At 42.8% G+C, this 14,984-nt stretch overlaps 1 protein-coding gene across 1 annotated transcript in view; it reads left to right on the top strand.

Moving 5' to 3' along the window:
- Positions 1–474: 474 nt before the first annotated feature.
- The window catches only part of slc24a3 (solute carrier family 24 member 3), a gene marked incomplete at both ends in the record, with an annotated part of 43,109 nt that continues 28,599 nt past the window's right edge, over positions 475–14,984 (top strand). The window contains one exon of the mRNA XM_083695722.1: positions 475–667. Coding sequence (XP_083551848.1) covers positions 475–667 — 193 coding nt within the window. The remainder of the gene's footprint in view (positions 668–14,984) is intronic.

Below are 14,984 nucleotides of genomic sequence, written 5' to 3'. Positions count from 1 at the left end.
CTACATCGTACAAGAACCAGATACTTAACTACAATAAATTTTTAAGCTTTGCCTACTTCTCTTTCTCCTCTCTCTCTCTCACCCCCCCCCCCTCTCTCTCTCTCTCTCTCTCACACACACACACACACACACACACACACACACACTCCCTCATATTGTCTCGCTCTCTCTCTCTAACATCCCCAGCCTCGCTGCATATCGTGTCCTGCGAGAACTGGCACCAAGCTGATGCATCCATGGAGCGCTCCGTCCTCTCGCAACATCCACGCCGCAAAACAACATTCCAATTCGAAGTAATACAGAAGACAGCATCTTAAACAAACAATACAACACATCGGCAACGACGTTTCTAACTCAACAACCCATCTCTTCCGTTGTGTAACTTTCGAGAACCTCTCTTTCTCCCGCTCCATTCCTCTCCTCCGTGTTCTCAGTTCGGGTTTCCTGGAACATTCTCGCCGTGATAACGTCTCCATGGATGGGGTAGCCGTTGGCAGGATGTCCGGGACCGTCCGGGTGCGGGGTCGGCCGCTTCAAGTGATCCTAAACCAGCGGCTGATCAAAGCTCGGCGGAAAAAGCGAAAGGAGTTGTTAGGCGTCCAGATGTGCTTCATGGGGGTACTGCTCGCGCTTGCAACGGGGTTGTCGTCCTTGGCTGAGAAAGCAGGTGAGAAGCGGGGATATATTTGGGATCTCAAAAATGCCTTAGTCTGCATTAGACGTGTGGATAGTATGGCTATTTCAATTAGAATGGCCTTTGAATGAAGATTGTTCTCAAATTATTCACACCAAAATCATGTTTTTGTTTGTGTGGCGCAAGAACCAGTTAAAGTTAAACATCTGCATTTGATAATCCTCTACACTTACGTGTGTTTGTAGCTGTTTCTTTCAGTAACGTGTGCGTACTATCAGTCCACTAAAGTCAACATTAGTAAAACACTAAAAACAAAAACAAAACTGAATAACACAACATGATGCTATCACCACTCTTATGATAACTTAGAGTAGAGTAGCGGCAGAAAATGTGCGCGTGTGGATGCAATGACACTATCGGTTATCAATGAGTCAAGTGAGGTGTACTGTAAAACAACACACGTTTTTATTTCCCACTGCAATTCCTACAAATAAACTAGAAGAAGAAAGAAGAAGAAATTGTAGCTGAAGCCCATTCCCAATAGGCTGTTGTGACTGAATGAATGCATTTTACAATGAAGGAATTAATAATTATCTCTGATGCACCTCGTTCCCTTATTTAACATATTGGATGTCGATATACCCTATGTTGCAGGATTTTTGATTCAGAATTTCATCACTGATAGCCGTGTCAATTCCTATATTGACTCATTGGTTGGCACTATGTCAGACAGTGTAGATTCCATTCTCTGAAGTGCAGTGAGGTTTTCCAGGGCAGAGCATTGAACTTATGATATGTGTGTGTGTGTGTGTGTGTGTGTGTGTGTGTGTGTGTGTGTGTGTGTGTGTGTGTGTGCGTGCGTGCGTGCGTGCGTGCGTGCGTGCGTGCGTGCAGGGCCATAACTACCATTGAGGACACAGAGGTCATGACCTCAGTATTGTATTTTTGTCATAATCATATACATACATTATTCCCTATGCATATTATATCAATACCTATTCCCTTTTTTAGTGTGTCGATCTATACATCATTGGTCATAGCACGTTATGAAAGCTCATCTGCTCAGAGTGAGTTCAGGGTGATTTAACTGTAGGACTAAAGTCAGGAGTAAAGTCAGGAATGCATATACCTGGCAAATATCTACAGACAAGCTTATTTAGTCTTGGGGTGAAACAGTCCACATAGGTTTGGACTGAATGTTTAACATGAATTAACTACCAGTCCATCCTGTCTCCAGCGCTTTCACCTGCCCATAAAAATATTATTAATTAATTATACAATCTATCAAAATATTCATATTAAATGCTTTGATACAGCTTGTTAATTTTTGGGGAGGGGCCTTATTGAAGTTGCCAAAATAAAAGCAAATCAGCAATGTTGCGAAAAACGAAATATATCTACTTACTGCATATGTAGTTCAGAGTGCACTAAAATGCTGTTTCTAGCTTTTGAGCTGGAATCTCCTGGGGAAGGATTTCTCCTGAACCCTTACATGCCCAGTGAGCACATGACCGAATTCACATGACCATGGTTGGAGTTGAAATAGTCAAAAAGACGTTTCAGTTTTCAACCAAATATGAACATGAGAGATCAATGTGGTTTCAATGTCTAATTAACATCAAAATGTTCACTGGGTGGGTTGTGCATGACCTCAGTAATAAATGTACCCTGTTTATGGCCCAGTGTGTGTGTGTGTGTGTGTGTGTGTGTGTGTGTGTGTGTGTGTGTGTGTGTGTGTGTGCGTGTGCGTGTGCATGTGCGTGTGTTTATGTGTGTGTGTGTTTGTGTGTGTGGGCATGTTTCCGTGTGTGCACGAGTGTCCTACCTGTCGTTTTATGTGCATAGCAAGCACATGTGAGTGTGTGTGTGTGTGTGCATCGCAACCTCTGTCACCTATATCCTCTCTCTACAACCCCTTCACATCCCAGCTGTCTTCTACATCCATCTGCTCTTATTTTTATTTCTATTCTGCCCCCTTTAAAAACAAAGCAATATAATAATTGCATATAGGAAAGGCCACTGGTGGGATTATAAACAAGAGCAAACACATTTTACCGGAGCCATTATCTCTTGCCATTTACGTCACTGTGCCCTGCCTCTTTTCCTAAGTCATACCATTATCCCCTATGGGGCATCTGTGAAAACTGAAATAACATGCTACCTTGATGTAACTAATACAAATGGGTATGGTAAATGAATGTATCATCTCATCTGAGCACTAATGTACAGTTGGTATGGTCAGATAGATTATCTCATTGCATAACATGGTTCTGTTGTGGGTCCCCATTGCACGGTAGCACTCTTAAAAAGAGCAGATGGGGACAAGAGAGCACTTTATGCCTATATGAACCCAAAGGTCTGTGAGGATTGGGAGCGCAAAGGAGAGAGAGAGAGAGAGAGAGAGAGAGAGAGAGAGGGAGAGTGTGTGTGTGTGTGTGTGTGTGTGTGTGTGTGTGTGTGTGTGTGTGTGTGTGTGTGTGTGTGTGTGTGTGTGTGTGTGTGTGTGTGTGTGACACAGTGAGGTAAAGAGTGAGGGCAAGAGAAAGGCAGGATGAGATTGAGAGGGGAAAAGAGGGAGGGAAAGAGGACGGGACAGAATAGAGAGTGGCTGGAATTCAGATAAAGAGGGAGGATGAGATGTGAGAGGAGGCAGCGGAGGGTAGACGGAGGGGGGAGAGAGAGACATTTTGTTGATAAAGATTGGTACCATAGTGGTACAGTACCTATCAACCATTTCTTGTTGGGACTGACTGGTACAGAAACGCAATGGTTTTGTTGTCTGAAAATACGAAATAAATCAGTTCAAAGCTGTTCGACCTGAAATGTATTCTGTGTAGGCTGTCAGTGAGGGGAATTCACCCCAATCTAGGTCAATTCTCGAGTTTGTTGACTTTCTAAAAGTGCCTGGTTCGACAGGTGTTAAGGTTTGACAGGTGTTAAGGTTCGACAGGTGTTGTTTAATTCTGTCTATTGTTTAGAAATGACGAGCTATAACAGATGAGCTCATCATCAAACATCTTCATGTGTCATGATCTGTCTTCCTCTGTGTTCAGGTCTCACCTACAGTCAAGGAGCAAGTTTGTCTTATTCCAGAAAAGGCTATGCTTAGTTTTCTGAACAATTACTTCTAATTGAATATGTCAGGTAAGAAAATCAATAGATATGTTGATTGGGGGGACCAGCTCAAGTGGGGCTTGAACCAGCAACCTGGTGGATATACTGTACATCAAGTGCACTACCATATTTGACATAAAGTTGCAGACATCCTGATATGGGCCTTAGAATATTAATTCACAGGGAGGCTACACTATCAATGATTACTTAAAGTTGCCCTTAATTACACATACTGTAGGAACTGATAAAGAACCGTTATGGAGCCAGTACCAGAATTAAGAACCTGAACCTGAACCTGAACCTGAACCTGAAGATGTCTGAATGATACCCAGCCCTACTCGTCTCTGAGGCAATGTGACAGTTCTTTCTCTCTTTTCCTATCCCTTCTATTCCTCACATACCCTTCTATTCCTCACATACCCTTCTATTCCTCACATACTCTTCTTCTTCCTCATATTCCCTCTCTCTCTCACACACACACACACACACACACACACACACACACACACACTCACACACACACACACACACACACACACACACACACAGCGCTCTGAGCTCTCTGAGGCTGTCTCTAATTCAGCTGCATCTGGGTCAGCTGGTTTGAATACAGAGAACCCTCCTCTACAGTCTGACTGTGAGAGCACAGACGCAAACAAACCACTCCATCGTCCACTTGCTTTTGCTCTCTTGCATTAGCACTCGCTTCCTCCAGCTTTTCACTCTCTTTTTCTCCCTTTCTCTTTCACTAATCTCCTCTCATTTATACTCTTTCTCTTTTTGCTCTTTTTGCTCTTTTGCTCTACCATTTGCCTCTCTCCCTATTTCTCCTTTCCTCTCTCTCTCGCTCCACATCAGGCCAGGTGTAATAGAATGAAAGAGTGTGGGTTCTCTGACACAAATTCCCCCAGCAGTATTTTTTTTCCGTGTTTATGAGTAAAGTGAACACTGTGATGTCAGAGACATTGCCCTAGAATACGGTAAAAAATATTATTTACCACAAAAGTCCTCTCCCCATCATGTCCACTGATGTGTAAAAACAATGTGATGGATATACAAATAATCAGGTTTCACCTGTCCCATGCACTTCACATCAGTGCAGATGAGGGAAATTAGATGATGGCACTTTAGACATTTAAGACACTGTATGTGTGAAGCAAGAGAGAATACCTGTGACAAACATAGACGAGTTGGGATAATAGGTAGCAGAGTGTGTGTGTGCGTGTGTGTGTGTGTGTGTGTGTGTGTGTGTGTGTGTGTGTGCACGCGCGTCTCTCTCTTTCTCTCACATATACACTCTCTCACTACATTTGCAGTCAGGCACATTATTTTAGTTAATTTTACATTGCTCCGTGGTCACATTGTGACAACCACAGAGTGTTCGATAAATGGCTTCATTCGAGACCAGCTCCATAATGGAGATTCCCTATAGGTAAGGTAAAGGTAGGGCCAGACAGAAAGGTAGTTGGCAAGAGAGGAGAGAGAGGGTGAGGGGAAAGGGAAAGGGAAAGAGAATGTGTATTCTATGAGTATAGTCCACCTGCATATGAGTTACTTTGCTGTGGCGCCCTATTGTCTGCTCAAAACAGCTGATGTTGTGACATAGTGAGGACTCCCTTTCTATGGATGTGTGGGTGCTAGTCTGTGCTTTTGTCATAGAATAATGAGTATTATCACAGCAAGGGGGCCCACACACAAACACGCGCCAATGCACACACAGACACACACAACACAACCGCTATGGTGAAAATGTATGATCATTGGCTATTTTGTTTGAAACAAGGTAGGGGGATTGGGCTGTGTTATGTTCACACTGTGAGTTTGACCCTAAAGAAAGCAGATAGGTAATATATCAGATTTAGTGGGCCTCTTTCATCAATGTTCTTAAATAATACGTAAATGTGTTCTTAAAAAAAACCTCATACGCCAAAACGACGTGTGATTCTTGAAACGTGCAGAGAGACCAAATGTTGTTCTTACCCGCGTGCGTATGACGATAAATACTAAATCTTCTTAAATTGGATGCGCGTGCCGGTAGTTTGGAATAAGCGTGACACCCAGAATATCCCATATAAGGACATTTCCAAGTTCAATCAGTTCCACGCTGTCTCTTGTGATGGGAAGTTCGGTCTTTTTACTGACTCGGATCTTTTCAGTCAAAAGAACGAATCTTTCGACTAATTTCGTTCATTTGATTCAGTAATGCCCAGAGCACACCTTTCTGGTGCACCACCCCTTACTGGCGAACGATGAACTGTGAACGCGAAAGAGTCAAGATTCTACAAGCCTCTCGTTCACCATAGGGGGCACGCAGGTGTATTAGCTAGTTTAAAGCTGTCTTTTGTGACTGAGACTTATACAAGTGTGCTTCAAACACTTAACTTCTGATGCATACAACTACGATTATTTCTTGATACCTTTGAAACAAGGTCTTTTGGCGGAATGCAACCATAATCATAATTCTACAGGTTCTAGTTCACCTGAATAAATTCGTCACATTACTGAGAAGTAATTAGACAGTCGTTCGGAGCACGTCTCCGAGCCGCTGAGCTGGTGTTAGGATACTCGATGTGGCGATATTAACTGGTGGCGCTGATTCGACACGATTGCATACAGTTGGATGTGTAACACCGCGGATATTGAAATTCCCACTAAAGAAAGTCAGTTCGAGTGCATTTCTTTGTTAGGAATTTCAACATCCCCGGCGTTGCACATCCATCTGTATGTAATCGTGTCGAATCAGCGCCACCAGTTAATATCGCCTCATCGAGTATCGTAACGCCAGAGGAGCGCGAATTAATCCTGCTGTAGGATTCATTGGGACCAGCAGGTCAACCGAACTAAACCGAATCATAACTACCGAGTCAGTCAAAAGAGTCGTTGTAAAAAAGAACAAATCGTAGCGAACTGCACATCACGAGCTTCTCCTTTGGCAAGCGAAAAAACTCTCAGCAAATATATCGCTGCGCGCATAGTCACAACCTCTAACCAGATTTTATATATATATATATAACTCACAATTAAACTGTGTGATCATCCTTGATTATTTATTGATTGGAGAAAAACATCATATGATAGCCTCTCTCTGTCTCATTATATATATATATATTTAATTGTGAGTTATTGCATAATTCTTTGTCAATATAGATATATGTTGTGAACTAAAAGAATGCATAAATCAAAGTTGTTGATGCGCATCAACAGATATGTATGTGTTAAGTGACTCGCTACATCAAGGAAATGTGCATAAATCTATTCTTATCTCAAGAACATATTTCAACTAAGAATAAATTGATGAATGCTAAAAAGTCCTATGTACGGTTGGTGAATGAGGTCCATTGTATTTAGTTTGACTTCAGAAAAAAATAAATAAAAAGAAGTTGGATTTGAACTACACTATGTACTGTATGAACAGATTGTCAAGCTTCTACAACAACCTGGCAGATGTCTGTTGTAAACAGTATTGTCGTCCAGGGAAACAGGTTGGCTGTCTGGACAGCAATATTGGTTGCTTTGGCTTTGAGGGAATGTGGTGATGGGAAATGGGTTTATGATCTTACAGTTGGACGTTAGGAAAGTTGGACAGGATGACTCATTACACAACTACTGTATTATGGAAAGGGAGGATGGTAATGATGTTTTGTGGTAAATTAAAAAAAAATGTATCTCTGTGGATGATGTCTTGTGTTTTTTGTTTCATAGCTCACTTGTTCATTACTGGTATTGTCCATAATACATGTCTATAGTGCACACACTCAATCCACACACACACACACACACACACACACACACACACACACACACACACACACACACACACACACACTGTACTGCAGGGGTGAGTGTGTGTGTGTGTGTGTGTGTGTGTGTGTGTGTGTGTGTGTGCGTTTATTGTGTGTCTTAGCCTGACAAGTAAGACCACCATTTAAAATGATAACACAGTCATACCTACAGTGTCAGTATGCATGCATCCACTCCACGATTAACAGCAATAAGCTACTCAATGGGTCTGATACATATCACCCTACGGATTTATGGATGACCTCATGTAGTTAAAGTAAATAAATGGAGGAAACACCTTCAAAACTTTAATATCACACTTGCTGTTGCTGTTGCTGTTCCGCGACGGCACCCCTGAGTTTTATTTCAGGTCATTCACCTCAGCAAAACAACCACCAGGAAGCATGATGAGCATGATGGATATGTTTACATTGCATGGGTACTGTACTGTAGCTTGCTGTATGAGTTGTTTCAAACACGTATGTACAGTATATCATCGCCTCAGTAGACTAAAAAGGTTGGTCTAGCTTGTATACAGCAGCTTAACTTTAAGGTGGTGATAAGAGCTGTGAAGGATGTTTGAAAAGAGAATGGTTGTTGCTCTGTATGCATCTGCACTGAGCACTGCGTTTTGGGTCATAGCCTCAGTAGGCTAAGAAAGGTTGTCTTTTATCTTTATCTTCAGTTTTGCCTGTATTGGATATCTGACGAATGTATTCAACCCAAGACACCGGCACAATAAAAAAATCACTGACAGGTTTGTGTGGTGATCATTTCTTTATTTAATGTTTTCAAATACTGCTGACAAATCATGTTTTCCGATTCATGCATATATTGTATTGGACACAAAAAATACTTTTTTGAAGGTTGTACTCATCATAATAAGATAGCTGACACAGACATTTGCAATTGCTTGCTTAATCGTTTCAGATTAACAATCAAAGTAGAGAAATTGAGGTATAGTTACGAGGGGAAGGGGAGGGAGCGAGGACTCACTCACACAGTCACAATCAAGCAAGCAATTGCGAACGTCTACATCAGCTTACAACTGTAGCAAACAGACCTGTGCAATTACAACAGAGATCCGAGCTAAACAAATCTCACTTTTGGCGTCTCTATTCACAGACTTCAGTCAAAGTTACGGCTGATGTATGATTGATGGGGAGGCTAATCTTTTCCATTACAATGAGTGTGAGAGAATGGGAGGGGGATACAGCAGAGCGTGTCCAAAACCAGGGCTGCATTTTTTTGTATGCCAGTGCGATTCTCCCAAATAGGCAATAGTCTAGGCAATGGCATTATAATAAATAATTTGTGAACAAAACAAGATTACATTATTTTATTTCTTCCATGTTTTAACAAAAATCGAGATTCAGCCTACTGGTGATAGTTGTTCTCTAAGACAACTGTAGCAAACAGACCTGTCTCAACAAATCTCACTTTTGGCACATCTCTATTCACAGACTTCAGTGAAAAACCTTACATCCAGTGTGACTGGTGCGAGATGTGTTTTTGTAATTGTTTTATTTTTTAAACTTTAAGTTCTCGAGCCAGCCAGGACTTTACATTTAATCTGAAGGATATACCATATGAGTGATGGGGTAGGGTAATCTTTTTCTTGACCGTTTCCGATTAACAAACAAAGGCATGATAATTCAAACAATCCCTCAAAAAGCACTATACAAAATAAATGCCCCATTATTATTATTATTATTACATTGTGTGAACGAAAGAAGGCTGCCCTTGCTGAAAATGTTATTCATGTCAGACTGTGCTAAAACATTGGGACAAATAGCCAAAATACGTGGTGGTGTGCGGTGAAATAGGCGCCTGCTACTGTAGATTGCAGCGCATGATTGGATGAGTTGGGATTGACATACTGATAAATATATGAAACACTTATCAGAGCTGTTTATAGGCCTTGTGTCATAAACCTGACATCTGATCATTTCATGCTTTTCATTCACACTAATCACTACATTATTCTCTGGTCAAAAGTCACCAGACTTGCTTGTTTAACATGTGATATGCAACACAGCCCCCCCCTTCACCCCCATCACCCCCTTCACCCCCCCTTCACCCCCATCGCAACATTTTAGGCAGCACGCCCCTCACTGTAGTGCCCTCACATCCTGTCCTTGATACTGTATATTAGCTTCAAAACATGGTGTACTTAGAGGCTACAGTAAAACTGCCCCGTTTGGCTCTGACGAAGGTATATATACTCATAATATATGCCATTTGGCTGACGCTTTTATCCAAAGCGACTTACATTGCAGTGAGTGCATACATTTTTCAGTATATATGGTCCCAGCTGGAACCTTCTCATGTGAGATCATCCTCTGTTCCCGATGTAGGATGGATGTTTGCAAATGCAAGATGCCTTCACAGCTCTTATCACCACCTTGTGGTGGCTTTCGGCAGCACTTCAAACCGTGAATTTCCAGTGGCGGGACTTAGGCGCACAAACCCCTGCCAACTGTACAAAGCTAAAACTAAATGGAAACAGGTAAAATAGCGTTTTGCAGCTGATACCACCTTATTTCATAGTAACTACCTTCTTTGTTCAAGCATCTTTCCTGCAAAATAATAACATGGAAACTACACACACAGACACACACACACACACACACACACACACACACACACACACACACACACACACACACACACACACACACACACAGTAGATATTCTCAGCCCAGCATTGGGGATCACTATGCCTGTCCTCCTATGAGAAGCTGTGATGGATGTGCAGATTGAAGCAGGGGTCATAGAGTCCATTTGTGCGCTGTGGTACAGTATTAGATCTGCCTGTGATTAAACACTGAACTATTCTCCTCTCCGCTCCCCAAATACACCCTGCCTAATTCATCACTGACGCCAGTTTTAGCACATTTAGCTATCTGTGTGTTCTAAGAGCCTCAAAGGACTTGGAGAGAGAGAGAGAGAAGAGAGGGAGGAGAGGACCTACCCACTAGAATGGCTGGTTGGGGATAAGGGGTTTAGGTATAAAAGGTCTGTCCTATATACTCACCGGTTATACTATATATAGAAGCTCTATAAATATTCTCATCAACAACGTGATTGATGGGATTGGGTGAGACCTGCTATACCTCTCTACAGTATACACCTCCACATCATGCATTGTGATGTAGAGAGGATGTTCCCTACACATTAGAGAGAGAGACACTTGGACCTACAGTAACAAGCCAGCACAGATCCACAGTAAAACAATTTAAAAAAAACTAGACTAGATTTTGCTCAGCTTTCCCTCCATATAGGAGCCCTGAACGTGGAACTCTGGCAGAGTGGGGATGGGAATGGAGCACAGGCAGCTGGTTTGAATAGATCTGACAGTACAGGAGGAGAAACAGAGCGGGACTCAAATTGTGTAAAGGTGTGTGTTGAGTACACACTCTCTCTCACACACACACACACACACACACACACACACACACACACACACACACACACACATTCAGCAAGGTAACACGAGTAATGCAACAAGCACCCGCACATCTGACCTCATGTGAGAAGCTGTGTTGTCCACCCCTCGGCACATATATGCACACACGTGTGTGTGTGCATGTGTGCATGTATGTATGCACATGCATGTGTGTATGTATTGTGTATAAAATTAAGAGAATTTTTTTAATGAAAGTATTGTATGAAAATTAAGAGAAATAAAATTGTATGAAAGTAAGAGAAAGAGCCAGAATGTGTGTGTTGAGCATGTGAGCCACATAGGTGCGAGTGTATACCACACATTGCCAGAGAGAAGCCTACACACACTTATCCGCCCGTCGCCCTCCGTCTCCACCACCATCATGGCTCAAGTGATAAAACTCTGACAGTGAAACACTCAGGAGCTCTCCAACTGTGATTAGCCCCCGAGCCTTTGTTCACTTGAACAATGCAAACATACCTTCTCCCCTGCACAAAAAGAACCCATTAGCCTTTTAATTACTCAGCACAGATGAATCGTTTATCCAGCGTCTTAAAGTGAAATTAAATATGTGTGCGCGTGTGTGAGCGTGTGTGAGCGTGTTTGAGTGTGTGTGTGTGTGTGTGTGTGTGTGTGTGTGTGTGTGTGTGTGTGTGTGTGTGTGTGTGTGTGTGTGAATAGTTCATTTCTGTATTGTCCAGATTAGAAGGGCTCCGCCAGCCTTCTCTCAAGATATTTATCTCCACAATGGAAGGATAATGAGTGAGACACTTCTTATCTTCAGACTGCTCCTTAATTATACAATCCGTTGTTGGATATGCAGCCTGATTGCATTAAGCTATTGTCTAAGAAGTCGTTTCTTTACTTTTAACTGTACTGAAGAAAAAGCAGGGACAGGGCCCAGTGACATTTTGTAAAGTAGAATTTACTTTTTGATAATTTTGCCAGATTGTGTAAAGCTTTTTGTCTGAAGTCAAGTGGGTGTGGTGCCATTTTGTGGACACCTCACAGGGAGAGCCGTAACTCTTTTGGGAAGGTTCTTCATCACAGCCGTGACCTGGACATGTCAGATCCCATGAATCTTTGTGATTGCTTGTTGAATCTACAGGGTGTTATTGGTTGTTTGAGCCCAGATGTGGCATTCAACAGTCGTGTCGTGGTCACTACATTGGTCAGGGAAACAGTCCAGCCAACATACAGTCGAACTAAAACAACCACCTCCCTCATCTGATGTGTGTACTGTGACTGAATTCATCTGCCATCTTAATTGCTTTTTATATATGTAATTTGATTACTGCTTTTGTCAGAGAACTAAGGGGGGAACTCAAACTTGCTTGGATGTTATTACTGCCTGTAGGTTGGCCCAGTTTCATTCCTTAAAAGGCCTTGCAGAGGAATCAGCTCATCATCTGTGGTTTGGAGCCAAACCCCAACCTCATAGTCAGCAGGACAGATGCATCCTTCCCTTCCATGCTCTGTGAGGGAGTGAGTCTCTGTGTGTGTGAGTGTGTGTGTGTGTGAGTGTGTGTGTGTGTGTGTGTGTGTGTGTGTGTGTGTGTGTGTGTGTGTGTGTGTGTGTGTGTGTGTGTGTGCGTGTGTGTGCGTGTGCATGTGCGGGTGTGTGTGACGTGCGTGTGTGTGTGAGAGTGAGAACACCTTTTTTCTTGGAGGGGGGGGGGGGGGGGGGGATATGTGAGTGTGTGGAATGGGGTGGAATTTAAGATATGTCACTCGCAATTACTTTCCAGAGCAGGCAAATAAGTATGTACCAAACTAGAGGTAAATTAGTTGTCACATTTACTGAGAGGTTCAATAAAAAAGACATGTGGCTCCCTCTACTTGTTGATGTGGTGCGATTTGAGAGGCTAATCTCTCATGAGCTCTCGCTGGTTGGGTGTGTGCAGGTTAGATTGATGCGGTGATTAAGCTTCATAAATGTGCTTAAACTATGGCAAATTCTACTATGGACCTTGGGCTAGTAGAATTTAACCAGGGCTAGTAGAAATGTCAGCCTACCTGGCTGACCAAGTTCCAACCCTGTAGGAATGAGTGAGAGAGCGAAGGAAAGGCAACAAGTGTTTCTTTGTCCACCATAGACAAATGCCTGTGTCCATCACTGTCAGTGAGAGCACTTCCATAGCCCCAAGGAGTCTCCACAACAGAGAGAGGGACTTCACAGAGTTTGTAGCCCACAAAACCACTCTTCCGCCAGGGGGGCCAACTCCTAAAAGCCTGCATGGCCTGCTGGATCTTTAGACTGAGAAAGAGAGAGAGAGAGAGAGATGATGAGAGAGATGAGATGAGCGAAGTAGATCCTTGAAATTGACAGCACTCTCTCACACAATCACAGCGGGAGACGCCGCTGACCATGGCCTCTTAACAAGCCTATTAACAAGCTGTCATACGGCAAATTACCCAAACCCTCTAATGAGCCTTGCTAATGTCCACTATTGATAATTTTTCTTTTTGTGTTCAGGCTAATCTCTGGCCACCCTTAATTAACTCATTTGAGGTGGAGGAGGGCCTGAGGCCCCCTGGGTTATTTGAATGCAGGGAGAATCAGTGTCATTCAGCCCACTAAAGAGCAAATTGATTTGTTGATGGAGAATTGTGAGAAAAGGCTGCTGCTTCTGCCGAGGCGTGTGGTGTGTAGGGTGTTGTTGCCTGCAGTATGTGACTAAGCCATGCTGTGTGGTTCAAGCTCGAGGCATGTTCTGCATAGAGCTGAGATTGCATTCAGTTGGCACAGAAAACATTGTCTCAAAGAAAGTGCACTTTACCTATCATCAAGCACACTGTATTACTGCATTGGAAGGGAGGGGTGTATTTAGGGGATGTGATATTTGTTGTCTGTGCACACTGTGTTATATACACTCACTGAACACTTTATTAGGAACACCTGTACACCTTCTTATGGTGGAGGTGGTGTAATGGTGTGGGGAATGTTTTCTTGGCACACTTTGGGCCCGTTAATACCAATCAATCATCGCTTGAATCCCACAGCCTATTAGAGTATTGTTGCTGACCATGCACCTCCCTTCATGGTCGTCTCAAACTGGTTTCATGAACATGACAATGAGTTCAGTGTTCTTCAGTGGCCTTCCCAGTGACCGGACCTGAATCCAATAGAACACCTTTGGGATGTGGTAGAACGGGAGTTACACAGCTTGAAAGTGCACCTGAAAAATCTGCAGGAACTGCATGATGCAATCATGTCATCATGGACCAGAATCTCAAAGGAATGTTTCCAACATCTTGTGGAATCAATGCCATGAAGAATTGAGGCTGTTTTGAGAGCAAAGTGAGGCCCTACCCAGTATTAGTATAGTGTTCCTAATAAAGTGCACAGTGAGTGTATATGGAGGATAAATATTTGTTATCTGTCACTGCCTTTATTGTATGTAGCTTAACAAATAAGAGTTTAGTGATGATAACAGTTTGTGGCACATTGCAATGGTGTGTAGTAATAGCAACTAGCAATGGTAGGTATCTAAGTAGCTTACTCTAGAAGCTTGTTTTGATGATCACCATATGTAGTGTCTTACAGTAGCATGTAACAGCAGTGTATGTATCACGTGTAGTATGTTGCATTACTACATGCCACGTGCCCCTGGCCTGATTCTTCTCTCTCTAGGGACAGGACTGCAGCTCTTCTGTAATTAGCAGTGGCCCACATGCAAAGGCACACACACATACATATACACACACACACACACACATGCCTAGGCTACTAATGAAGATAAACTACCTGATTAGCTGTGACAAGGAGGGATGTATGGACTACCATTTATATCCCCACACTGACATTAAGGGGTCAATCAGGGATATGATATAAGTGTGTGTGTGTGCGTGTGCGTGCGTGTGTGTGTGTGTGTGTGTGTGTGTGTGTGTGTGTGTGTGTGTGTGTGTGTGTGTGTGTGTGTGTGTGTGTGTGGGTTGGTGGGTTGGTGGGTGTGTGGGTGTTTTATGTGTTCTTTTATAGCCCTCATGATTATTCTCTGGGTGCTT

The sequence above is a fragment of the Argentina silus genome (assembly GCF_951799395.1).
Source record: "Argentina silus genome assembly, chromosome: X".
NCBI classification, from domain to species: domain Eukaryota; kingdom Metazoa; phylum Chordata; class Actinopteri; order Argentiniformes; family Argentinidae; genus Argentina; species Argentina silus.
The sequence above is the reverse complement of the archived record's forward strand: the minus strand, read 5'-3'. Positions and strand labels throughout refer to the sequence as shown.